Source organism: Zootoca vivipara, chromosome Z (genome assembly GCF_963506605.1).
Source record: "Zootoca vivipara chromosome Z, rZooViv1.1, whole genome shotgun sequence".
In the NCBI taxonomy this organism is placed as follows: Eukaryota; Metazoa; Chordata; class Lepidosauria; order Squamata; family Lacertidae; genus Zootoca; species Zootoca vivipara.
Window position 1 is genome coordinate 356,620 of NC_083294.1, and position 26,318 is coordinate 382,937.

At 46.7% G+C, this 26,318-nt stretch overlaps 1 protein-coding gene across 2 annotated transcripts in view; it reads left to right on the forward strand.

Annotated features, from left to right (window-relative positions):
• The window catches only part of TTLL11 (tubulin tyrosine ligase like 11), a 59,503-nt gene that overhangs the window by 24,825 nt on the left and 8,360 nt on the right, over positions 1-26,318 (forward strand). For both annotated transcript variants that reach the window (XM_060270147.1, XM_060270148.1), the window contains 2 exons: positions 1,955-2,073; positions 19,790-20,035. In XM_060270147.1, the coding sequence (XP_060126130.1) occupies positions 1,955-2,073; positions 19,790-20,035 (365 nt within the window). The remainder of the gene's footprint in view (positions 1-1,954; positions 2,074-19,789; positions 20,036-26,318) is intronic.

Sequence of the window (26,318 nt, forward strand, 5' to 3'; positions counted from 1 at the left end):
GATGTTGGGAAAGATGGAGGGCACTAGGAGAAGGGGACTCCCTGGAACAGACCCTGATGTTGGGAAAGATGGGGGGCACAAGGAGAAGGGGACGACAGAGGACGAGATGGTTGGACCGTGTTCTCGAAGCTACGAACATGAGTTTGACCAAACTGCGGGAGGCAGTGCAAGACAGGAGTGCCTGGCGTGCTCTGGTCCAGGGGGTCACAAAGAGTCGGTCACGACTAAACAACAACAACAACAACAACAAAAGGATAAATGGTGGGAAAGTATAACATGGCTTAAGGGGGCTGGACTGATAAGCGGTTCCTTGTGGTTAACTTATTGATATTGCTTTTGGATTGTGTTTAAAGGTGAATAAAGGAAGACTCCCGGGGGGGATAGGACCTCTAGTGGGGGAAGAAGGTATAACACAATAGAAAAAAAATACAAGAACCCTAAATAATTCCGGAACCTTCTGAGGAAGTGTGCATGCACACGAAAGCTCATACCAAAATATAAACTTAGTTGGTCTTTAAGGTGCTACTGAAGGAATTTTTTTTTATTTTTGCCTAAATAAGGAGACCTTAAAATGCCTCGCAAAGGAGTAAAAACAGAAACCCCTGAGGAGAGAAGATCAGAAATAGAAGGGGATGGGGTTCTAATTAAAATCCTGGAAGAGATTAAGCAAATAAGGGCAGAATTGAGGGAGAGTGAGATGAATATAGGCAAAAAATTAGCTGATTAGTTAATTAGTTAATTCAAACTTCAAGAAAGAAGATTCCACCTCAACATTAGGAAGAACTTCCTGACAGTCAGAGCTGTTGGGCAGTGGGATTTGCTGCCAAGGAGTGTGGTGGAGTCTCCTTCTTTGGAGGTCTTTAAGCAGAGGCTTGACAGGCATATGTCCAGAATGCTTGGATGGTGTTTCCTGCTTGGCAGGGGGTTGGACTGGATGGCCCTTGTGGTCTCTTCCAACTCTATGATTCTATGATTAGGAAGAACTTCCTGACAGTAAGAGCTGTTCGGCAGTGGGATTTGCTGCCAAGGAGTGTGGTGGAATCTCCTTCTTTGGAGGTCTTTAAGCAGAGGCTTGACAGGGCACTAGGAGAAGGGGACTCCCTGGAACAGACCCTGATGTTGGGAAAGATGGAGGGCACTAGGAGAAGGGGACTCCCTGGAACAGACCCTGATGTTGGGAAAGATGGGGGGCACAAGGAGAAGGGGACGACAGAGGACGAGATGGTTGGACAGTGTTCTCGAAGCTACGAACATGAGTTTGACCAAACTGCGGGAGGCAGTGGAAGACAGGAGTGCCTGGCGTGCTATGGTCCATGGGGTCACGAAGAGTCGGACACGACTAAACGACTAAACAACGACAACAACCAAGCTTAAAACCACGGAGCCGCCTGGGATGAATAAAGACATTGGATTCTTAACTCATTATGCATGATCAAGCTTTCTTTAGCGCCTCAGCCCTTGCTTCCCCCCCCCCCCCCCGCAGGACCTATTGCAGTCATCAGCAGTCGTTAACAGCCATCTACAGGTTTACCACTCCCATCAGCCCACCACCCATTCCCACCCACCCCCACCACCCTCTGTATATATATATATAAGAGTCTGACACTTCTGTTTCCAGTGTATCTGAAGAAGTGCGCATGCACACGAAAGCTCGTACCAAAATAAAAACTTTAAGGTGCTACTGAAGGAATTTTTATTTTTTATTTTAATACAGAGCAGCGAGTGTGCTTCTGTTGTGTGTTTGTTTTTGTAGGCTGGGGGCAAAGCAATACTGTAGACCAGGGCTGGGGAAACGCTGCCCCCCCCCCGAAGCTATTGGACTCTATCAGCCAGTTGCGTTAGGTCAAGGATGAAGGAAGTTGTAGTCTATGAGCATCTGGGAATTCACAGGTTCCCCCATACCTGATCTAGGGAGAATTTTGTCATTCATCTCTGTGCGTTCTTTGAATCCAAGGTTTCTCCAGGGGTCTATGAGTACATCCGAAGCCCTGTTGACGAAGCAGTCAAAATCTCCGTCATCCGGGACACGCTCCGGTTAGTGGATCCGCGCAAGAAAAAGAGGGAAAAGACATTGTAAGTGTGCATTGATTTCGTGTCCTTTTGACCAGATATACATGTCTGTTGTTCGACAGAAGGGAGTTGCTTTTCTTTTTTTCTTTTTTTTTTCAATATATTTTTTCTTAATCGTTTGATCAACAAACATACAAAATACAAAAATACAGATACAAAAAACATCAAAATACAAAAATACAGAAATCGAACAACATATAACAGAAAAATATATCATTTCTCATCCATTTTGATATTCATTGTCTTCAGGCTTCCCCAATTCCCTACTATCGGATTTTCATTTTTATAAACTTCTATAGCAGTTTCTAAATCATCTTTCTTTCTTACCCATCATGTCTTTCTTACCCATCATGTAATCCCTTAAACACTTCAAAGTTAATTCATCTTCATATCATCTACTTTCAATCTTCTATTATCTCCCTAATGCCTTATCCTCTTTATTTTCCTGGATATTCAAACTCTAATTATCAAATACATTCCCTATATACATTTTAAAATTTCTTCCAATCTTTTAAAACTTTGTCATTTGTCTGGTCCCGGAGTCTTCCTGTCAGTTCTGCCAATTCCATATAGTCCATCATTTCCATTTGCCATTCCTGCATCGAAGGCAGTTCCTCTTTTTTCCAATATTTTGCTATTAAAATTCTAGCAGCTGTGGTGGCATACATAAACAAATTAACATCGGCCTTGGGGATTTCTTCCCCAATGATTCCAAGCAAAAAGGCTTCCGGTTTTTTCAGAAATGCGTTTTTAAACATCTTTTTCAATTCATTATAAATCATCTCCCAGAAGCCTTTTATCTTAGGGCATGTCCACCACATATGGTAGAATGAGCCAACATCCTGCTTACATTTCCAACATTTATTGTCGCTTTTGTGGTACATTTTAGCTAACTTGGCCGGCGTCAGATACCATCTATACAGGGAGTTGCTTTTCTCATACTAGAGTTCAGTGACCAGGCAGTCAAAATTCTGCATCAGGAGCAGCCGGATTCTGCAACCTGCACAAGTGACTTTCCCCGTAACCTTTGCCGCTTTGCAAAATGCACCCCGGCTCTGATTTTAGCAGGCCGCGCCAACTGACGCTCAAGCACATCTCTGCAATCATAATGGCTAGTGACTTTATTTTTAATGGAAACGGGAGATTCGTCGGGAGTCTGCAGGCGCCTCCGATTCTGTTGCCCCCTTCCCCGCACGCTAGCGCCCCCTAAGGCGTGGCATCCATACAAAGCTACTATGCGTATTATTGCAGTGAGCTTTTCTGTGGGGCTTCAGTTGGTCTGAAACGCAGTAGCCAGGTTGCTTAGCGGAGCAAGGTGGTTGGAGCATATTGCACCAATCCTGACCTTACCTTCCGAGTCCCGGGCTGCAGAATCCGGGACCGGCAGCCGTGTGACACCGGAAGTTGCGTCGGCGTCGCTTTGCCCTTCTATGGGCACCAAAAATGGCCGCCGGCGGCTTCAAAAGTAGCTTCTACACCTGACCGGAAGTGCGTCGGCGCGACACCGGAAGTCGTGCCTATGCACTTCCGGTCATGCGTAGAAGCCATAGCTGCCAAGTCTCCCGTTTCCCCCGGGAAAACCCCTTTTTTACTTACCTTTCCCCGGTGGCCCCCGTATCACTTCGTCTCCCGTTTTTCTCCGTTATTTTCTCCTGCCGGCGGCCATTTTTTTCCTTTCCGATTTGCCCTTCTATGGGCACCAAAAATGGCCGCCGCCAGCTTCAAAAGCCGCATGTACGCATGTCCGGAAGTGCATAGACGTCACTTCCGGTGTTGGCGGCGGCCATTTTGGTGCCCATAGATGGGCGGTGCGACACCGGAAGTTGCGCCGGAGCACTTCCTGACATGCGCACAAGCGTTTTTCGAAGCCGGCGGCGGCCATTTTGGGTGCCCATAGAAGGGCAAATCGACACCGGAAGTTACATCGACGCAACTTCCGGTGTCAAATGGCTGCCGGTCCCGGATTCTGCAGTCCGGAACTTGGAAGGTAAGGTAGAAGCTACTTTTGAAGCCATTTTTGGTGCCCGTAGAAGGGCAAATCAGAAAAAAAATAACGGCCGCCGGCAGGAGAAAATAACGGAGAAAAAACGGGAGGCAAAGTGATACGGGGGGCCGCCGGGAAAAGGTAAGTAAAAACGGGGGTTTCCCGGGGAAAACGGGGTACTTGGCAGCTATGATCCTGACCCGACGGCACTGGCTGACAGCTTGGGGGCCCAATTCAAAGTGCTGGTTTTGACCTATAAAACAGCTCCGGACTGCAGTACCTCAAGGACCACCTCTCCCCTTACGATCTGACTCAGACTCTGTAATCATCTTCTGATGCCCTCGTGGCAACACGAGACGGGGCCTTTTCTGGGGTGGCTCCACGTTGGTGGAATTGCTCTCCCCAGCGAGGCTTGCCTGGAGCCTTTGCTACAGACCTTGAGGTGCCAAGCAAAACCAGCTCTCTAACCGGGCCTTTAACTATCTCTGGCCTTTAGAAGTGGGTGGGGGGATTTAAATGTGTTTTTTCTCTCTCACTCTCTCTCTGCCTCTCTTGGTCTTAATATATCTACAGTATGTGGGGTTGTTTTTGCAAGCTGCCTTGGGTTGCTTTGGGCAAGATACAGTCACTAACAAATAATAATAATAATAACGCAGGTTATTATAATAAGGGACGCGGGTGGCGCTGTGGGTTAAACCACAGAGCCTAGGGCTTGCCGATCAGAAGGTCGGCGGTTCGAATCCCTGCGACGGGGTGAGCTCCCGTTGCTCGGTCCCGGCTCCTGCCCACCTAGCAGTTTGAAAGCACGTCAAAAGTGCAAGTAGATAAATAGGGACCGCTCCAGCGGGAAGGTAAACGGCGTTTCCGTGCGCTGCTCTGGTTCGCCAGAAGCGGCTTTGTCATGCTGGCCACATGACCCGGAAGCTGTGCGCCAGCTCCCTCGGCCAGTAATGCGAGATGAGCGCCGCAACCCCGGAGTCGGTCACGACTGGACCTAATGGTCAGGGGTCCCTTTACCTAATAATAATAAAAATAATAATAGAATCATAGAGTTGGAAGAGACCACAAGGGTCATCCAGTCCAACCCCCTGCCAAGCAGGAAACACCATCCAAGCATTCTTGACATATGCCTGTCAAGCCTCTGCTTCAAGACCTCCAAAGAAGGAGACACCACCACACTCCTTGGTAGCAAATTCCACTGCCGAACATCTCTTACTGTCAGGAAGTTCTTCCTAATAATAGAATCCTAGAGTTGGAAGAGACCCCAAGGGCCATCCAGTCCAACCCCCTGCCAAGCAGGAAACACCATCCAAGCATTCTTGACATATGCCTGTCAAGCCTCTGCTTCAAGACCTCCAAAGGAGGAGACTCCGCCACACTCCTCGGTAGCAAATCCCACTGCCGAACAGCCCTTACTGTCAGGAAGTTCTTCCTAATGTTGAGGTGGAATCTTCTTTCTTGTAGTTTGAATCCAGTCTGGAGCAGCAGAAAACCATCTTTCTCCCTCCTCCATATGACATCCTTTCATGTATTTGAACATGGCTATCATAATAAATAGCAGCACCTGCATTTCAGAATGTACCAGGATGCTATTGCTTGGGAGAAAAGGGATCGGCTAAGGGGGTGGTTCCTTCTGCAGCCCTCCATGGAAATGTTTGGCGGAATGAACTCTTATCGGCCACAGCGGCCCCCTTCTGCCGATGGCCTGGAGCTTCCCTGCTCTGTACCAGCTGGGCAACAGCTACTGGTCACAATATTGAAATGGCTGTATGGGAGAAAGTATGGAATGTTGGTTTGAAATTCACAGCATGTTATACACTGGAAGAAAATTATTTGAAAATGATGTAGAGATGGTATTTCTAGCAGACATGAATCATAGAATCATAGATTTTTGGATTTTTGGATTTTAGAATTTCTGTTTTGTTGGAAGCCGCCCAGAGTGGCTGGGGGAACCCGGCCAGATGGGCGGGGTATAAATAATAAATTATTATTATTATTATTATTATTATTATTATAGAGTTGGAAGAGACCACAAGGGCCATCCAGTCCATAGAATCATAGAATCATAGAGTTGGAAGAGACCACAAGGGCCATCCAGTCCATAGAATCATAGAATCATAGAGTTGGAAGAGACCACAAGGGCCATCCAGTCCAACCCCCTGCCAAGCAGGAAACCCCATCAAAGCATTCTTGACCTATGCCTGTCAAGCCTCTGCTTAAAGACCTCCAAAGAAGGAGACTCCACTACACTTCTTGGCAGCAAATTCCACTGTCGAACAGCCCTTACTGTCAGGAAGTTCTTCCTAATGTTGAGGTGGAATCTTCTTTCTTGTAGTTTGAATCCATTGCTCCGTGTCCACTTCTCTGGAGCAGCAGAAAACAACCTTTCTCCCTCCTCCATATGACATCCTTTCATATATTTGAACATGGCTATCATATCACCCCTTAACCCTCTCTTCTCCAGGCTAAACATACCCAGCTCCCTAAGCCGTTCCTCATAAGGCATCGTTTCCAGGCCTTTGACCATTTTGGTTGCCCTCTTCTGGACACGTTCCAGCTTGTCTGTATCCTTCTTGAACTGTGGTGCCCAGAACTGGACACAGTACTCCAGATGAGGTCTGACCAGAGCAGAATACAATGGTACTATTCCTTCCCTAGATCTAGATGCTATACTCCTATTGATGCAGCCCAGAATTGCATTGGCTTTTTGAGCTGCTGCATCACACTGTTGACTCATGTCAAGTTTGTGGTCTACCAAGACTCCTAGATCCTTTTCACATGTACTGCTCTCAAGCCAGGTGTCACCCATCCTGTATTTGTGCCTTTCATTTTTTTCTGCCCAAGTGTAGTACCTTACATTTCTCCTTTTGCTTCCAGCAAAAAATCCCTTTGTACTGTTTCTTTGACCAAAATCTCCTGCCCTGCCCCTCCAAAACTGATTTTTTTTTTCTCTCCTGGGGAATAGAGAGGGCTTTTCGATTCTGTTTTCCTTGGTCTAATAAGGTCCTGTGGCCTGCGTCGACATTGTAGGCCAGGCATCCCCAAACTGCGGCCCTCCAGATGTTTTGGCCTACAACTCCCATGATCCCTAGCTAACAGGACCAGTGGTCAGGGAAGATGGGAATTGTAGTCCAAAACATCTGGAGGGCCGAAGTTTGGGGGTGCCTGTTGTAGGCATTTGGCATGCCCCTATCCAGTAGGTGAAGCTATCAGTGTGCGGATAGATTTGATTTGCCACTCATTGCCTTCTCAATTAAAACGAATGAAGGATCGGAATGAAAGTCAGGATTTTCAAGATACCACCCCAAAGCTTTTCACAGTCGTGAGAAATTAATGGCTCAGAGAAACATTCCGATGCCCTTTGTAGAAGCTGCACGTTGTTCCCTAGCGATGTTTATCTTTTACATGGAGTTAATAACGCCCTGCTTTGATCCCCACCCCACCCCACTACACTAGGCATCTCAATTCTTTCTGAAAGTGCTCCCGGATCTGTCGGGAGCTGCAGTGCGATTTATTTTTGGATCACCAATAAGAGATGTAGGAATGAGAACTCGTGCGGACTAAGTGAATAGGAATCCCCCCCCACCTTGCATAATAGTAGGACTCTGGGTTATCCAACTAGCTGAATGTTGGAAGGTATAGGGAAGGGGACATGGGCGTAGGCGGGGGGGGGCAGGAGGGGGCAGCTGCCCCCCCCATAGAAGCAAAAAAATATTGTATTTTACAGACCATAACCAGCACTTTCCCCCTCCCAAAACTGAAGTGGAAAGGGCTTTGCTCAATCTCCGCTTGCTGGGGATGGGGGGGAGAAACAGCTGTAACAAAAACACATCGAATAAATAAAGCAAAGTGGAGACCGGTGCTTAAGCAGTTAAGACAATGGAGCAGAATATCCCTTCAGGCAAGGTTTGATAGCTGACCACTTCACCCTATTGTTCTTCAGTGGGAGTTGTTAATGAGCATTCAGGGATCGCATTAAGAGTTCTATTGGCGATTTAATGAGGGTGCAGAGGATTCAATTTGACTAAGGTGGCCCTGCAAGGCTAAAAGGAAGTGAATAAGAAAGGGGGGGGGCTGTAGCTTTGACAGACACAGTGATGTTTATAAAAAGCAGTGGTGTTCCAGTCTGCCCCTCCTCCTGCATCTGTATAGTGTAAATCAGGGGTGGCCACCTCCCAAGAGACTCTGATCTACTCACAGAGTTAAAAACTGGGAGTGATCTACCCCCTTTTGGGGGGGGGTTCAGGTCAAAGCTGTTGAGTTTTTTTTAAGGAAGGGAAGCCCTGTTTTGGGGGGTTGAGGTCAAACTTGTGGAGCTTCTTTTAGGAGGGAGGGAGGCCCATTTTTGTTTAGGGCTCCAGGTCATAGTTCAGCTTTTTTTAGGGAGGAGGAAAATTTGGGGTGAGCTTTTTTTTAGGGGGGGCAGTGATCTAGCAGTGATCTAGCTGTGGAATTCACTGCTGCAGGATATAGTGATGGGTTACCAACCTGGACAATCGTCTAATGCGCTTTTGGCAGGGAACTCGGTTGGGTGGCCCACGGTTCTAGTGGGGTGCCCTAGTGGAAGTGCCAAGTTACTGGGAATCGCAAAGGGGAAGAGCGCTGTTGTGTTCATGTCCCGCTTGCGGGCTTCTCAGGGGCATTTGCAAGGTGCAGGATTAGACGAACCTCTACCCCACCCCCCCGGGAAAGATCATAGAATCATAGAATCATAGAGTTATAATAATATAATAATAATTTATTATTTATACCCCGCCCATCTGGCCGGGTTCCCCCAGCCACTCTGGGCGGCTTCCAAAAAAACAGAAATTCTAAAATACAGAAATCCATCAAACATTAAAAGCTTCCCTGAACAGGGCTGCCTTGAGATGCCTTCTAAAGGTCTGGTAATTGTTCTCTTTGACCTCTAGTGGGAGGGCATTCCACAGGGTGGGTGCCACTACCGAGAAGGCCCTCTGCCTGGTTCCCTGTAACTTGGCTTCTCGTAATGAGGGAACCGCCAGAAGGCCCTCGGAGCTGGACCTCAGTGTCCGGGCAGAACAATGGGGGTGGAATAATAATAATAATAATAATAATAATAATAATAATAATAATAATAATTTATTATTTATACCCCGCCCATCTGGCCAGGTTCCCCCAGCCACTCTGGGCGGCTTCCAAAAAAACAGAAATTCTAAAATACAGAAATCCAAGAGACCCCAAGGACCATCCAGTCCAACCCCCTGCCAGGCAGGAAACACCATCCAAGCATTCTTGACATATGCCTGTCAAGCCTCTGCTTAAAGACCTCCCAAGAAGGAGACTCCCCCACACTCCTTGGTAGCAAATTCCACTGCCGAACAGCTCTCACTGTCAGGAAGTTCTTCCTAATGTTGAGGTGGAACCTTCTTTCTTGGTAGTTTGAATCCATTGCTCCGTGTCCGCTTCTCCGGAGCAGCAGAAAACAACCTTTCTCCCTCCTCTATATGAGTTTGGTCAAACTCGTGTTCGTAGCTTCGAGAACACTGTCCAACCATCTTGTCCTCTGTCGTCCTCTTCTCCTAGTGCCCTCCATCTTTCCCAACATCAAGGTCTTTTCCAAGGATTCTTCTCTTCTCATGAGTTGGCCAAAGTATTGGAGCCTCAGCTTCAGGATCTGTCCTTCCAGGGAGCACTCAGGGCGATTTCCTTCAGAATGGATAGGTTTGATCTTCTTGCAGTCCATGGGACTCTCAAGAGTCTCCTCCAGCACCATAATTCAAAAGCATCAATTCTTCGGCGATCAGCCTTCTTGATGGTCCAGCTCTCACTTCCATACATCACTACTGGGAAAACCAGAGCTTGAACTATACGGACCTTTGTCGGCAAGGTGATGTCTCTGCTTTTTAAGATGCTGTCTAGGTTTGTCATTGCTTTTCTCCCAAGAAGCAGGCGTCTTTTAATTTCGTGACTGCTGTCACCATCTGCAGTGATCAAGGAGCCCAAGAAAGTCAAATCTCTCACTGCCTCCATTTCTTCCCCTTCTATTTGCCAGGAGGTGATGGGACCAGTGGCCATGATCTTGGTTTTTTGGATGTTGAGCTTCAGACCATATTTTGCGCTCTCCTCTTTCACCCTCATTCAAAGGTTCTTTAATTCCTCCTCGCTTTCTGCCATCAAGGTTGTGTCATCTGCATATCTGAGGTTGTGGATATTTCTTCCGGCAATCTTAATTCCGGCTTGGGATTCATCTAGTCCAGCCTTTCGCATGATGAATTCTGCATATAAGTTAAATAAGCAGGGATGTCCTCCATATGACATCCTTTCATATATTTGAACAGATGCAGGATTTCCCCTTCCGAATGAGAAAGCGCCCACTTTCCTGCAAACTCTCCTCCTCCTGCAGGGTGGGTGAGTGATGGGTGGAGTTGCGTGCTCTGCAGGTGCAGCAAACTACCAATTTAAATGTCGCAAAAGTGGGATTTAATTGCTGGCGGTTTATTTGGAAGGCGTCTGGTGTGTGTGCGCGCGCGCATACACAGAGGAGGCTATGATGCTTCAAGTTAGATTTCATAGAATCCTAGAGTTGGAAGAGACCACGAGGGCCATCCAGTCCAACCCCCTGCCGAGCAGGAAACACCATCCAAGCATTCTTGACATATGCCTGTCAAGCCTCTGCTTCAAGACCTCCCAAGAAGGAGACTCCACCACACTCCTTGGTAGCAAATTCCACTGCCGAACAGCTCTTACTGTCAGGAAGTTCTTCCTAATCATAGAATCATAGAGTTGGAAGAGACCACGAGGGCCATCCAGTCCAACCCCCTGCCGAGCAGGAAACACCATCCAAGCATTCTTGACATACGCCTGTCAAGCCTCTGCTTAAAGACCTCCAAAGAAGGAGACTCCCCCACACCCCTTGGCAGCAAATTCCACTGCCGAACAGCTCTTACTGTCAGGAAGTTCTTCCTAATGTTGAGGTGGAATCTTCTTTCTTGTAGTTTGATTTCTGATTCTTAAATGGGGGAGTGGAGGGAGGCTCTGCACCTTTCCCTTCCTTTTTTTTCTTTTTTGCCACCAGGCATTCTGCATTAATTGGAAACTGCGTGTATCGCTTTTGCCTGCATACGCTCTATAAACAGCTTTTGAAGTGCCTTCTTCCCTCCCGTCTTCCCAGGCGCTTTTCCCTTCGGCACTAATGATTCTGCTTCCCCGTCGCGTCAAAAGGAAATATTTGAGTCTAGCTTTATTAGCGCTAATTAGCCGAGAGAGAAATGGGGAGAGGCTCTTTCTTCTTCTTCTTTTTCTTTTACGAATAATAATAAGAGTAGCTTCTTCGGACACCCATTTCTGCCGTTTAAAAATGTCGCACTTTCCTCTCTTTTTTTGTTTTTATTCCACAAGACTTGTGTGATTTTTTTTTATTCCACAAGACTTGTGTGCGACGGGGGAGACATATCGAGGTTGCGGAGCCACCGGCCAAATTGGACCTCCTTGTAGTTTCACACTGGGCAGAAGAAAGTGCCCCCCCCCTCACAATGCTAGATCTGAAGCTGAATGTACCTAGGAAGATTCGGGACAGATAACAGAAAGCCCGACTTTGTGCAGTGCATAGTTAAACTGTGGAACTCCCTTCCACAGGAGGCAGTGATAGCTGCAGCCTCCCCTCATCCACTGCCCTTGCCTTGGTTCTGGCTCGCTTTGATATTTGGTCTATGCCCCAGATAGCTTTTAAAAATTGGTTTGTGGTTTATCAATGCCTAGCGGCTATGATTGTGAATTGGAACCTCCATTGTCGGAAGCAATCTACCTCTTAAGTAGCAATTGCTTAGAGACAGGGTGGATTTGATTTAAATCAAACGGATTTAAATCACGATTTAAATCACTAGTCAGTAAGGCTTGCTTGAAATCATAGTTGATTTAAATCGTAAAGACTAATTCTTGCTGGTATAACTTTAATATGCAAGTAGATGAAGATTTTTAGAATCACAACTTTTCATATTAGTTTTTTTATCCCCCAGATTAATGGGTTATTCATATTTGGACCACTTGACTGTTGTACTTAGGAAGGAGAAAAATAATCATTACCTTAACAATAACAATTTAAATAGATTTATTCAACTGAAACAATAACATTGCAGCATATGTTATTTGCTGAAACAAACATCCATGTTTGTTAACTAATTTGGCTAAACAAAAACAATATATATATATATATATATATATATATATATATATATATATAGAAACTTAGACTGCCAGCCCAGCCTACAAATGAAAAACTTAAATACTGTCCACTCCAAACAATCAGAAAAATATTGTTTCTATTCTATTCACTGAACTTCTTGAAACTTAGCACTGAAGGGGTTGATTCTGTATTCATAGGTTTGTAGAACAATAGGATTAAGGTCTTTTTCTCAACTCTGTTCATGTTATAACATTTTTGCTGTGAAGAAGAGGCTTGTGACCTCTGCTGAGTCAAATTCAGTTTTGAGAACTGCCAAAGTAAACCAAGCATCTGCGATAATATCTTGTAGGCAGAGAAACTGCCCAATAATCTTACAAAAACCTCTGGAAGAGCATGACATTGTGAATGGATGAATGGAATTTATTTACCCCCAAAATTAAACATATACAACCTTATTCTACATAATTAAAAAAACGAATCTTTATTTCATGATGGAACGACCTTTGGATGGTAATATATTTTCCTCAAAAAGCAAAAATCCGATTTAAATAAAAAAAAATCATTGATTTTTTAAAAAAAAATCATTGATTTTTATCCACCCTGGCTGCAGCCTCCCCTCATCCACTGCCCTTGCCCTGGTTCTGGCTCACTTTGATATTTGGTCTATGCCTCAGATAGCTTTTAGAAATTGTTTGTGGTTTATCAATGCCTACCGGCTATGATTCTGGGCTGCATCAATAGGAGTATAGCATCTAGATCTAGGGAAGTAATAGTACCACTGTATTCTGCTCTGGTCAGACCTCGCCTGGAGTACTGTGTCCAGTTCTGGGCACCACAGTTCAAGAAGGATACTGACAAGCTGGAACGTGTCCAGAAGAGGGCAACCCAAATGGTCAAAGGCCTGGAAACGATGCCTTATGAGGAACGGCTTAGGGAGCTGGGTATGTTTAGCCTGGAGAAGAGAAGGTTAAGGGGTGATATGATAGCCATGTTCAAATATATGAAAGGATGTCATATGGAGGAGGGAGAAAGGTTGTTTTCTGCTGCTCCAGAGAAGCGGACACGGAGCAACGGATTCAAACTACAAGAAAGAAAATTCCACCTAAACATTAGGAAGAACTTCCTGACAGTAAGAGCTGTTCGGCAGTGGAATTTGCTGCCAAGGAGTGTGGTGGAGTCTCCTTCTTTGGAGGTCTTGACAGCCATCTATCAGGAATGCTTTGATGGTGTTTCCTGCTTGGCAGGGGGTTGGACTGGATGGCCCTTGTCGTCTCTTCCAACCCTATGATTCTAGAGGAGGAAGAAAGGTTGTTTTCTGCTGCTCCAGAGAAGCGGACACGGAGCAACGGATTCAAACTACAAGAAAGAAAATTCCACCTAAACATTAGGAAGAACTTCCTGACAGTAAGAGCTGTTCGGCAGTGGAATTTGCTGCCAAGGAGTGTGGTGGAGTCTCCTTCTTTGGAGGTCTTGACAGCCATCTATCAGGAATGCTTTGATGGTGTTTCCTGCTTGGCAGGGGGTTGGACTGGATGGCCCTTGTCGTCTCTTCCAACCATATGATTCTAGAGGAGGAAGAAAGGTTGTTTTCTGCTGCTCCAGAGAAGCGGACACGGAGCAATGGATTCAAGCTACAATAAAGAAGATTCCACCTAAACATTAGGAAGAACTTCCTGACAGTAAGAGCTGTTCGGCAGTGGAATTTGCTGCCAAGGAGTGTGGTGGAGTCTCCTTCTTTGGAGGTCTTTAAGCAGGGGGTTGGACTGGATGGCCCTTGTGCTCTCTTCCAACTCTACGATTCTATGATTAGGAGGAACTTCCTGACAGTAAGAGCTGTTCGGCAGTGGGATTTGCTGCCAAGGAGTGTGATGCAGTCTCCTTCTTTGGAGGTCTTTAAGCAGAGGCTTGACAGCCATCTGCCAGGAATGCTTTGATGGTGTTTCCTGCCTGGCAGGGGGTCGGACTGGATGGCCCCTGTGCTCTCTTCCAACTCTAGGATTCTATGATTGTGAATTAGAACCTCCATTGTCGGAAGCAATCTACCTCTTAAGTAGCAATTGCTTGGAGACAGAGAGAGATGGCGGCTCTTGTACCTGCCTGGCTGCTGTTGGAAATCAGACGCTGGATTAGAGCGTCACTCGGTTTCCCCCGGCAAGGCTCTTCCTTGGCCTCAACAGAGGAATATCTTGGAATCAGAATCCGTGCTGGGAATGTAGCCTCGTTCCATTTGCCTCTGGAGCCTGTTTGATTAGAAAAGTCTTCTGTGTAGAGGGGGAAGAAGCCCCCGCCTCCAGGTCTCCCTGTTTTGGCCTACAACTCCCATGATCCCTAGCTAACAGGACCAGTGGTCAGGGAAGATGGGAATTGTAGTCCAAAACATCGGGACGGCTGAAGTTTGGGGGTGCCTGATATAGTTCGATCAGAATAAAGCCTGGCAGAGCAGACCAGACCACCATACTGGCACTTCCTGCATTACAGGGGGTTGGACTAGATAACCCTTGGGGTTCCTTCCAAGTCCATAATTCTGTGGTTCCCACTTTCATCCAGCCTTTGCCAGCCCAGTGCCCCCCCCCCGATCTGTTTCAGGCTACAGCTTCTGTCAGCTGCAGCATCTTACAGTCATGGGGGTAGCATTGCACCTCTTTTCTTTCAGCGGAGAGTTCTTGTCCCTTCATTCTCGTAGAATCATAGAGTTGGAAGAGACCACAAGGGTCATCCAGTCCAACCCCCTGCCAAGCAGGAAACACCATCAAAGCATTCTTGACATATGGCTGTCAAGCCTCTGCTTAAAGACCTCCAAAGAAGGAGACTCCACCACACTCCTTGGCAGCAAATTCCACTGCCAAACAGCACTTACTGTCAGGAAGTTCTTCCTGATGTTGAGGTGGAATCTTCTTTCTTGTAGTTTGAATCCATTGCTCCGTGTCCGCTTCTCTGGAGCAGCAGAAAACAACCTTTCACCCTCCTCTATATGACATCCTTTGATATATTTGAACATGGCTATCATATCACCCCTTCACCTTCTCTTCTCCAGGCTAAACATACCCAGCTCCCTAAGCCGTTCCTCATAAGGCATCGTTTCCAGGCCTTTGACCATTTTGGTTGCCCTCCTCTGGACACGTTCCAGCTTCTCAGTATCCTAATTGAACTGTGGAGCCCAGAACTGGACACAGTACTCCAGGTGAGGTCTGACCAGAGCAGAATACAGTGGTCCTATTACTTCCCTAGATCTAGATGCTATCCTCCTATTGATGCAGCCCAGAATTGCATTGGCTTTTTGAGCTGCTGCATCACACTGCTGACTCAGGTCAAGTTTGTAGTGAGCAAGTTTGTAGTGAGCAAGGGGTTGGACTGGATGGCCCTCGTGGTCTCTTCCAACTCTATGATTCTATGATTCTATGAAATATATGAAAGGATGTCATATAGAGGAGGGAGAAAGGTTGTTTTCTGCTGCTCCAGAGAAGCGGACACGGAGCAATGGATTCAAACTTCAAGAAAGAAGATTCCACCTCAACATTAGGAAGAACTTCCTGACAGTAAGAGCTGTTCGGCAGTGGAATTTGCTACCAAGGAGTGTGGTGGAGTCTCCTTCTTTGGAGGTCTTTAAGCAGAGGCTTGACAGGCATATGTCAAGAATGCTTGGGTGGTGTTTCCTGCTTGGCAGGGGGTTGGACTGGATGGCCCTTGTGGTCTCTTCCAACTCTATGATTCTATGATTCAATGATCTGACTATGTATAAGAAACCTAACCTACGTTGCCGTTAATCTGAGGGGAAGGGACAATGGTCTGTTTTAAGAACCATTTTCTCCGGGAATGAAATATCCTAAGGGCGCTCTGCCTATATGCGAGGCTGCCGGTCCCGGATTCTGGCTTTGAACTTGACAGTTCCCGTTTGGGCATCTACCCGCCCCCACCCCCACCCCCCCAATGTAAATCTCAAAGCCTTTAATTAGCAGTTGGAAATGTAGCCGAGGGACCAAGAAAGGGGGTGGAGGAGGAAGCGCATTAGCATAAAGATTAAGGCCACTGAGACTGGAGAGGATATTTTGCAGACATGGAGAGTGTGTGGGGGGGGGGCATTAATAAATTAGCAATCATGGATATAAGATAAGCAGTCTTTGGGATTTTCATCAGCTTTGTTCAAATTGAGATTCCCTCCCTCTCCCCACTCCAACCTTCCTCTTCCTTCCTCGAAAAGTCCTTAATATTTTCTCGGCTGGTGATCCCTTCTGAAAGGGAGATCTGTCGCAAGCGGCAGAATTAAGAGAAACGAATGTATTGGGGTCAGGCATTAGGATGTCGACGAAGCGCTGCTTTTTTTTATTTCCGCGTGTCGCTGCGAGCCCTTCCGTGTGGTTTGACCTTTTGCTCGCTCAATCGGACCCCGCTGTTGTGCCAGTCAGACGATTTACAGTGGTACCTCTACTTACGAATTTAATGTGTTCCGAACGCACATTCGTAAGTCGGAAAAAAAATTGCAAGTCGAATCCCATAGGAATGCGTTGGGAGAAAAAATAGAGACATGAATTATACGCCAAGTTACGAGCTTAAAGAAAATCTAATTAAAATGCAACATAGATGGCATTTAACCCCGCAAAAATGAGCCAAAATGTACAAACTGACGAGAAGTGCTGGCGATGCCAAAAAGAGATAGGCAGCTATATTCATATATGGTGGAGATGTAGTGAAATTAAGCCTTACTGGGATATGATATATAAAGAAATGAAAAAAATACTCAAATATTCATTTAAAAAGTACCCAGAGTTATTCCTCCGTGGTATACTTCATGACGAAATTCGGCCAAAAGATAGAAGCATTGTAATGTATGCTTCGACAGCAGCTAGGAATCTGATCGGTTCAAATTGGAAAAGCAATAAGGTACCGACCAAACAGGACTGGCAGAAAAAATTGTTAACATATTATAATTCAGCTACAAAAAATGCTGAAATTAAGGGAATTAATGAGGAAATAAGAAATAAAGATTGGGGGAAATATAGAAATTATGTAATGACAATGGTGGAAAATCCCTCGCTTGCAGAAGCCATTTGAAGACTCAGACAAATAAGCTTTATTAACAGATCTACAATAAGGAATTAGGTATACAAATGACTGAGAGAACATGAAAGGCGCAGAACAAAGTACGGCTGGAAGTACCGGTACTAAATCACGCATGGTGGGTGGAGGGATGGGTGGTGGGATGCAGGAAATTTTGATTTAGAAATTTTTCTTTGTTATCATGTTTTGTTTCCATCTGAAATTCTGCCTCAGTTTAATGTTTGATTCTATTTTCATTTGTGTAGAATATGTTGAATTTTATATGATTTTCCATTTTATATGTTTTTTTCCCTTGATCTATATGATTTATGATTATCAATTTCTTTTTTTTTCTTTTTTTTCTCTTTCATTTGCTTTTTTCATTTTGTGTTAACATGATTTGTAATATTTTGAAATACAAAATAAAATGTTTTCTGGGGGGGGGGGAAATAAACTGATGATGTGGAAAAAAATAAAAATACAATAAAATAAACCCGCTAGGCGTGGACGATGTTGAAAAAAAGAAAAAGAAAGAAGGAAAAAATTTGTAAGTCGAATCCTATAGGAATGCATTGGGAGAAAAAATTCGTAAGTCGAAGCAACCCTATCTAAAAATTCGTAAGTAGAAAAAAACTGCATCCAAGATGGCGGATGGAGCTCCATTCGTAAGTCGAAACATTCGTAAGTAGAGGTACCACTGTAATTCTGTGGAGCAGACACACCCTCTCTCACTGGCCCCCTCTCCCCACTTCCAGGCAGGTCTGCTCCAGAGGACTTTGCCCTCAGTTGTTCTGCCAGAGCAAAGAGCCACACCACGGATTCTGAGCTCAGAAGCCCCCAAAGCATAATAAGGACATACAAAGAGCCTCATGGATCAGGCCATGGGCCTACCAGTCCCAGCATTCTGTTCCCACAGTGGCCAACCCTTACCTTCCAAGTCCCGGACTGCAGAATCCGGGACCGGCAGCCGTGTGACACCGGAAGTTGCGTCGACGTCGCTTTGCCCTTCTATGGGCACCCAAAATGGCCGCCGCCGGCTTCAAAAGGAGCTTCTACGCATGGCCGGAAGTGCGTCGACGCGACTTCCGGTGTCGGCGGCGGCCATGGGCGGGGCGGCACCGGAAGTCGTGTCTATGCACTTCCGGTCATGCGTAGAAGCTTACTTTTGAAGCCGGCGGCGGGCATTTTTTGTGCCCGTAGAAGGGCAAATCAGGGGGAAAAAATGGCCACCGGCAGGAGAAAAACGGGAGACAAAGTGATACGGGGGACCGCCGGGGAAAGGTAAGTAAAAACGGGGGTTTCCCGGGGAAAACGGGGTACTTGGCAGCTATGCTAAGGACTATTGGTTCTAATATTAGCTGGAGCAAGTACAATGTAGCTGGGATGGAAGGAGTGGCAAGGAAGGAGGGGAGCAGGACCGCAAATAAATCTTTACAGCAAAACTGATACGGGGGACCACCGGGAAAAGGTAAGTAAAAACGGGGGGTTTCCCGGGGAAAACGGGGTACTTGGCAGCTATGCTAAGGACTATTGGTTCTAATATTAGCTGGAGCAAGTACAATGTAGCTGGGATGGAAGGAGTGGCAAGGAAGGAGGGGAGCAGGACCGCAACTAAATCTTTACAGCAAAACTGATACGGGGGACCACCGGGAAAAGGTAAGTAAAAACGGGGGGTTTCCCGGGGAAAACGGGGTACTTGGCAGCTATGCTAAGGACTATTGGTTCTAATATTAGCTGGAGCAAGTACAATGTAGCTGGGATGGAAGGAGTGGCAAGGAAGGAGGGGAGCAGGACCGCAACTAAATCTTTACAGCAAAACTGATACGGGGGACCACCGGGAAAAGGTAAGTAAAAACGGGGGTTTCCCGGGGGAAACGGGGTACTTGGCAGCTATGCTAAGGACTATTGGTTCTAACATTAGCTGGAGCAAGTACAATGTAGCTGGGATGGAAGGAGTGGCAAGGAAGGAGGGGAGCAGGACCGCAACTAAATCTTTACAGCAAAACTGATACGGGGGACCACCGGGAAAAGGTAAGTAAAAACGGGGGGTTTCCCGGGGAAAACGGGGTACTTGGCAGCTATGCTAAGGACTATTGGTTCTAATATTAGCTGCAGCAAGTACAATGTAGCTGGGATGGAAGGAGTGGCAAGGAAGGAGGGGTGGAGGACCGCAAATAAATCTTTACAGCAAAACTGATACGGGGGACCACCGGGAAAAGGTAAGTAAAAGCGGGGGGTTTCCCGGGGAAAACGGGGTACTTGGCAGCTATGCTAAGGACTATTGGTTCTAATATTAGCTGGAGCAAGTACAATGTAGCTGGGATGGAAGGAGTGGCAAGGAAGGAGGGGAGCAGGACCGCAACTAAATCTTTACAGCAAAACTGATACGGGGGACCGCCGGGAAAAGGTAAGTAAAAACGGGGGTTTCCCGGGGAAAACGGGCTACTTGGCAGCTATGTATGGCCGCTTCTCGGATGGCATCATGGCAGCGGCAGCCGTGAGATGGGAAGCGATGAAGGTGCATTGATGCGATCTTTGTGTTGCTGTTTGGCCCGCAGAGCCGAGGTTTCAGAGGCCGAATGGGAGAGGGAAAACGATTTGCTGGAAGAAGGGCCAGAGCTGGAGGACAGCAAGACGTCAGAAGCCAAGTTCCCTTCCATTTGCCTCAGGGAGCTGTACCCGAAGCTCGCAAAGGAATTTGACTATCTGCGGCTGGTCGAGCGGATTGCGGCTCTCTTCATCCGTTTCCTGGGCGTGAAGGGGACGACGAAATTGGGACCCACGGGCTTCCGGATGTTTATAAGGTGAGGGGGGTCATAGAATCGTAGAGTTGGAAGAGACCCCAAGGGCCACCCATGTTAGAATATTGGGGTGTAAACCACCAATATTCTTACTACGGCCACTGGCTTCGGTAAAGAAGACAGCAAACGATCGTAGGTGCTAATCTGCGTTTATTCAGAGAGTGTGTGTTCAGCCATCGCTCTCCAGTTCAAAAGAAAGCGAAAGTAGAAACAGAACAAAGAACATCACATGACAGGAGATCAGGTTACAGCTTGAGCTCCTGTGTGGGAAAGTTACAGCAATCATATAAAGTAAACATTCAGCCACATGCAGCATCTGTGCCATGCAGAGGATCTGTGCCATGCAGAGGATGTGCCATGCAGAGGAAGGAGAATCCACCACACTCCTTGGCAGCAAATTCCACTGCCGAACAGCTCTTACTGTCAGGAAGCTCTTCCTAATGTTGAGGTGGAATCATAGAATCATAGAGAATCATAGAGTTGGAAGAGACCACAAGGGCCATCCAGTCCAACCCCCTGCCGAGCAGGAAACACCATCAAAGCATTCCAGACATATGCCTGTCAAGCCTCTGCTTAAAGACCTCCAAAGAAGGAGACTCCACCACACTCCTTGGCAGCAAATCCCACTGCCGAACAGCTCTGACTGTCAGGAAGTTCTTCCTAATGTTTAGGAAGATGGAGACTCCACTTTCAAGGGCAGCCTGCCCCAAAATGGTTAGCAGATTTTTTTTGCCATGAATCCGCGGACACTTTTCAGCTTCAATGGATTTTGTATGGGGACTGATTTGTAAATCCGGGGACTGTCCCGGGGAAACGCGGACATTTTGTAACCTTATGGGTGGGTGGGGCTGAGGCAGAGAGACCATCAGTATACCATATACTCAGCTGGGCCTGAGGTGAGATTTGAACCTGGGGCTTCTGTCTTAAAAAAAAAAAAATCAAGTGAGAAATAAGAAATAAAGGTGAGGGAGACCAGTACCAAAAGCCCCCCCAATAATAATAATAATAATAATAATAATAATAATAATAATAATATAATTATATAATAATAATAAAAATTATTATTATTATTATTATTATTAAAAGTCATACAGTCGTACCTCGGGTTGCGAACACCTCGGGTTACGAACAACCCGGGTTACGAACTTCGCAAACCTGGAAGTATTTTCGCCGTGCGCGTGTGCGCAGAAGCGCCGCGCGCCTTTGCGCATGCGCAAAGCGCGAAAATAGTGCTTTGCGCATGCGCAAAACGGCGGTGTGGGCCCTTTTCGGGTTACGAACTTTTCGGGTTACGAACTGCGACCCAGAACGGATCGCGTTCGTAACCCGAGGTACCACTGTATACCATATATTCTGGCGTATAAGACGACTTTTTAAACCCGGAAAATCGTCTCAAAATTCGGGGGTCGTATTACACGCCGGGTATTGCCCGCTCGGCAAGTCCCCCCGCACGCTGCGCTAAACCGGGACTTGCCGAGCAGTGCCAGAAACGGCTTCTGAGCATGTATGGACTCGAGGACATCCTCAGAAGGCGATTGGCGAGTCCCCGCTGTGCCAGAAATCGCAAGTACCTTAAAATATAGAGAATATCCCAAACTCTATATTTTAATTTGAAAATTAGGGGGTTATCATACACCCAGTCACGTTATATGCTGGCATATACGGTACCATCCTTCATCCATAGATCTCAGGGTAGGATCATAGAATCATAGAGTTGGAAGAGACCACAAGGGCCATCCAGTCTAACCCCCTGCCAAGCAGGAAACACCATCAAAGCATTCTTGACATATGCCTGTCAAGCCTCCGCTTAAAGACCTCCAAAGAAGGAGACTCCACCACACTCCTTGGCAGCAAATCCCACTGTCGAACAGCTCTTACTGTCAGGAAGTTTTTCCTAATCATAGAATCCTAGAGTTGGAAGAGACCACAAGGGCCATCCAGTCCAACCCCCCTGCCAAGCAGGAAACACCATCCAAGCATTCCTGACATATGCCTGTCGAGCCTCTGCTTAAAGACCTCCCAAAGGAGGAGACTCCACCACACTCCTTGGCAGCAAATTCCACTGCCGAACAGCTCTTACTGTCAGGAAGTTCTTTCCTAATGTTGAGGTGGAATCTTCTTTCTTGAAGTTTGAATCCATTGCTCCGTGTCCGCTTCTCTGGAGCAGCAGAAAACAATCTTTCTCCCCCCTCCATATGACATCCTTTCATATATTTGAAGGGTGGTTCACAACATACAAAATACATAATAAAAACAAGAACAGAACAAACCAATACCCCCCCCCAGTTAGCTTCTGAAATAAAATACATTCTCAAGAATAATGGGCATAGTCAGGATTTTTGATAGGGGGGGGGAGGACTTGGGGGGGCAGAACCGACGCGATCGGTCAGTTAGTTAAGTATTTAAATTGTTTTACTTGGTCTGGGGGGGGACCCAGGTAGCGCTGTGGTTAAACCACTGAGCCTAGGGCTTGCTGATCAGAAGGTCGGCGGTTCGAATCCCTGTGACGGGGTGAGCTCCCGTTGCTCGGACCCAGCTCCTGCCAACCTAGCAGTTCGAAAGCACGTCAAAAGTGCAAGTAGATAAATAGGAACTGCTACAGCGGGGAAGGTAAACGGCGTTTCCATGCGCTGCTCTGGTTTGCCAGAAGCGGCTTTGTCATGCTGGCCACATGACCCGGAAGCTATACGCCGGCTCCCTCGGCCAATAATGCGAGATGAGCGCGCAACCCCAGAGTCGGTCACGACTGGACCTAATGGTCAGGGGTCCCTTTACCTTGACTTGATCTGGGGAGGGGCACTGACCCCCCCCCCCCCGGCTACACCCATGACAAGAACATAATGTAAGGTGATTGAAATGATTTAGAATTTGCTAACTAGAAATGTGTTAAAGAACCACATTATACCAGCGATGGGCAACCCTTTGAGCTTGGCGTGTCAAAATTCGCCCAAAAAACGAGCATAACTCGGGGGGGGGGTGTCACGTCGAGAGAAAAAACCCCACAATTTCGCGATATTTATAGTTTAAATAACAAAAAGGTATAATTGATATACCGTATATTCTGGCGTACAGGGACCCAGGTGGCGCTGTGGGTTAAACCACAGAGCCTAGGGCTTGCCGATCAGAAGGTCGGCGGTTCGAATCCCTGCGACGGGGTGAGCTCCCGTTGCTCGGTCCCGGCTCCTGCCCACCCAGCAGTTCGAAAGCACGTCAAAGTGCAAGTAGATAAATAGGGACCGATCCGGCGGGAATCATAGAATCCTAGAGTTGGAAGAGACCACAAGGGTCATCCAGTCCAACCCCCTGCCAAGCAGGAAACACCATCAAAGCATTCTTGACATATGCCTGTCAAGCCTCTGCTTAAAGACCGCCAAAGAAGGAGACTCCACCACACTCCTTGGCAGCAAATCTCACTGCCGAACAGCTCTTACTGTCAGGAAGTTCTTCCTAATCATAGAATCCTAGAGTTGGAAGAGACCCCAAGGGCCATCCAGTCCAACCCCCTGCCAAGCAGGAAACACCATCAAAGCATTCCTGACATATGCCTGTCAAGCCTCTGCTTAAAGACCGCCAAAGAAGGAGACTCCACCACACTCCTTGGCAGCACATTCCACTGCCGAACAGCTCTTACTGTCAGGAAGTTCTTCCTAATGTTTAGGTGGAATCTTCTTTCTTGTAGTTTGAATCCATCGCTCCGTGTCCGCTTCTCTGGAGCAGCAGAAAACAACCTTTCTCCCTCCTCCATAGGACACCCTTTCATATATTTGAACGTGGCTATCATATCGCCCCTTCACCTTCCCTTCTCCAGGCTAAGGTCAACGGGAAGGTCAACGGCGTTTCCGTGCGCTGCTCTGGCTCGCCAGAAGCGGCTTTGTCATGCTGGCCACATGACCCGGAAGCTGTCTGCGGACAAACGCCGGCTCCCTCGGCCTATAGAGCGAGATGAGCGCCGCAACCCCAGAGTCGGACACGACTGGACCTGATGGTCAGGGGCCCCTTTACCTTTACATTCTGGCGTATAAGACGACTGGGCGTATAAGACGACCCCCCAACTTTTCCAGTTAACATAGAGAGTTTGGGATATACTCGCCGTATAAGAAATACGACCCGGCGTACAAGACGACCCCCCCGACTTTTGAGAAGATTTTCCTGGCTTTAAAAAGTAGTCTTATACGCAGGAATATACAGTGTGTGTGTGTGTGTGTGTGTGTGTGTGTGTGTGTGTGTGTATATATATATATATATACACAGTGGAACCTCGGTTTATGAACACCTCGGTTTATGAATTTTCGGTTTATGAACGCTGCGGACCCATCTGGAACGGATTAATTCATTTTCCATTACTTTCAATGGGAAAGTTCGCTTCAGTTTATGAACGCTTCAGGTTGAGTACTCCGCGGACCCGTCTGGAACGGATTAATCCACTTTCCATTACTTTCAATGGGAAAGTTCGCTTCAGTTTATGAACGCTTCACTTTATGAACAGACTTCCGGAACCAATTGTGTTCATAAACCGAGGTACCACTGTATCTGTATTTGGTTTATTTAATAAACCAAAAACTAATTATTTAACCAAACCAAACCCAAAAAACCCTTATTTATTTATTTATTTATTTATTTATTTATTTATCACAAAGTGCCCAGTTGTTGTTGAGCGTTTTTTTGGGGGGGGGGGGAGCTGCTGATCAAAGTTTGGGAGGTTTTTTTGGGGTGTGTGTGCAAAAGTAGCTTTGCTTTTTTGAGGGGTGCCCCAAAAGGTTAAAAAAACCAATCTCTGGCTACCAGCAACAACAACAACAACAACAACAAGGATCCGGGTTTTAACAGCGGAGGCAAGCTGTAGGAGGAGCGGGAGAAGAAAGGGGGGGGGGACAACAAGAGCGCGAATGGGCCGATGGGGCGCGTGCCAGAAGTGAGGGCTCTGTGTGTTCACCATCACTGCATTATACCATGTGAAGTGATATGAGAATTGTTGTTTTATTGTTATTTGTTCTTTTTCCCCCTTTCTTTTTGTCTTTTTTTCTTCTTTCTTTATATATTGTTGTTATTTTGGTGAAAATTCTAATAATAATAAAAAATATTATATATATAAAAAAAAGACAAGAACATAAAGGTAAAGAAAAAAAGAAAAAAAGGTTCCCCATAGCGCTTCTGCCTTTTGCCTCAAGAGCTGCTTTAGTTGACCTGAGTCAGCAGTGTGATGCAGCAGCTCAAAGAGCCAATGCAATTCTGGGCTGCATCAAGAGGAGTATAGCATCTAGATCAAGGGAAGTAATAGTACCACTGTATTCTGCTCCGGTCAGACCTCACCTGGAGTACTGTGTCCAGTTCTGGGCGCCACAGTTCAAGAAGGATACTGACAAGCTGGAACGTGTCCAGAAGAGGGCAACCAAAATGGGCAAAGGCCTGGAAACGATGCCTTATGAGGAACGGCTTAGGGAGCTGGGTATGTTTAGCCTGGAGAAGAGACGGTGAAGGGGTGATATGATAGCCATGTTCAAATATATGAAAGGATGTCATATGGAGGAGGGAGAAAGGTTGTTTTCTGCTGCTCCAGAGAAGCGGACACGGAGCAATGGATTCAAATTACAAGAAAGATTCCACCTCAACATTAGGAAGAACTTCCTGACAGTAGGAGCTGTTCGGCAGTGGAATTTGCTGCCAAGGAGTGGGGTGGAGTCTCCTTCTTTGGAGGTCTTTAAGCAGAGGCTCGACAGGCATATGTCAGGAATGCTTGGATGGTGTTTCCTGCTTGGCAGGGGGTTGGACTGGATGGCCCTTGTGGTCTCTTCCAACTCTAGGATTCTATGATTAGGAAGAACTTCCTGACAGTAGGAGCTGTTCGGCAGTGGAATTTGCTACCAAGGAGTGTGGTGGAGTCTCCTTCTTTGGAGGTCTTTAAGCAGAGGCTTGACAGCCATATGTCAAGAATGCTTTGATGGTGTTTCCTGCCTGGCAGGGGGTTGGACTGGATGGCCCTCGTGGTCTCTTCCAACTCTATGATTCTATGATTCTAGTTCATGGTGCCCTTGGGAGTCTGCTCTCCCTCCCCAGGATGATTCCCTCACAGTTTTCCAAGTCATTGATAAAGATCATAGAATCATAGAATCGTAGAGTTGGAAGAGACCACAATGGCCATCCAGTCCAACCCCCTGCCAAGCAGGAAACACCATCAAAGTATTCTTGACATATGCCTCTCAAGCCTCTGCTTAAAGACCTCCAAAGAAGGAGACTCCACCCCACTCCTTGGCAGCAAATTCCACTGCCGAACAGCTCTTACTGTCAG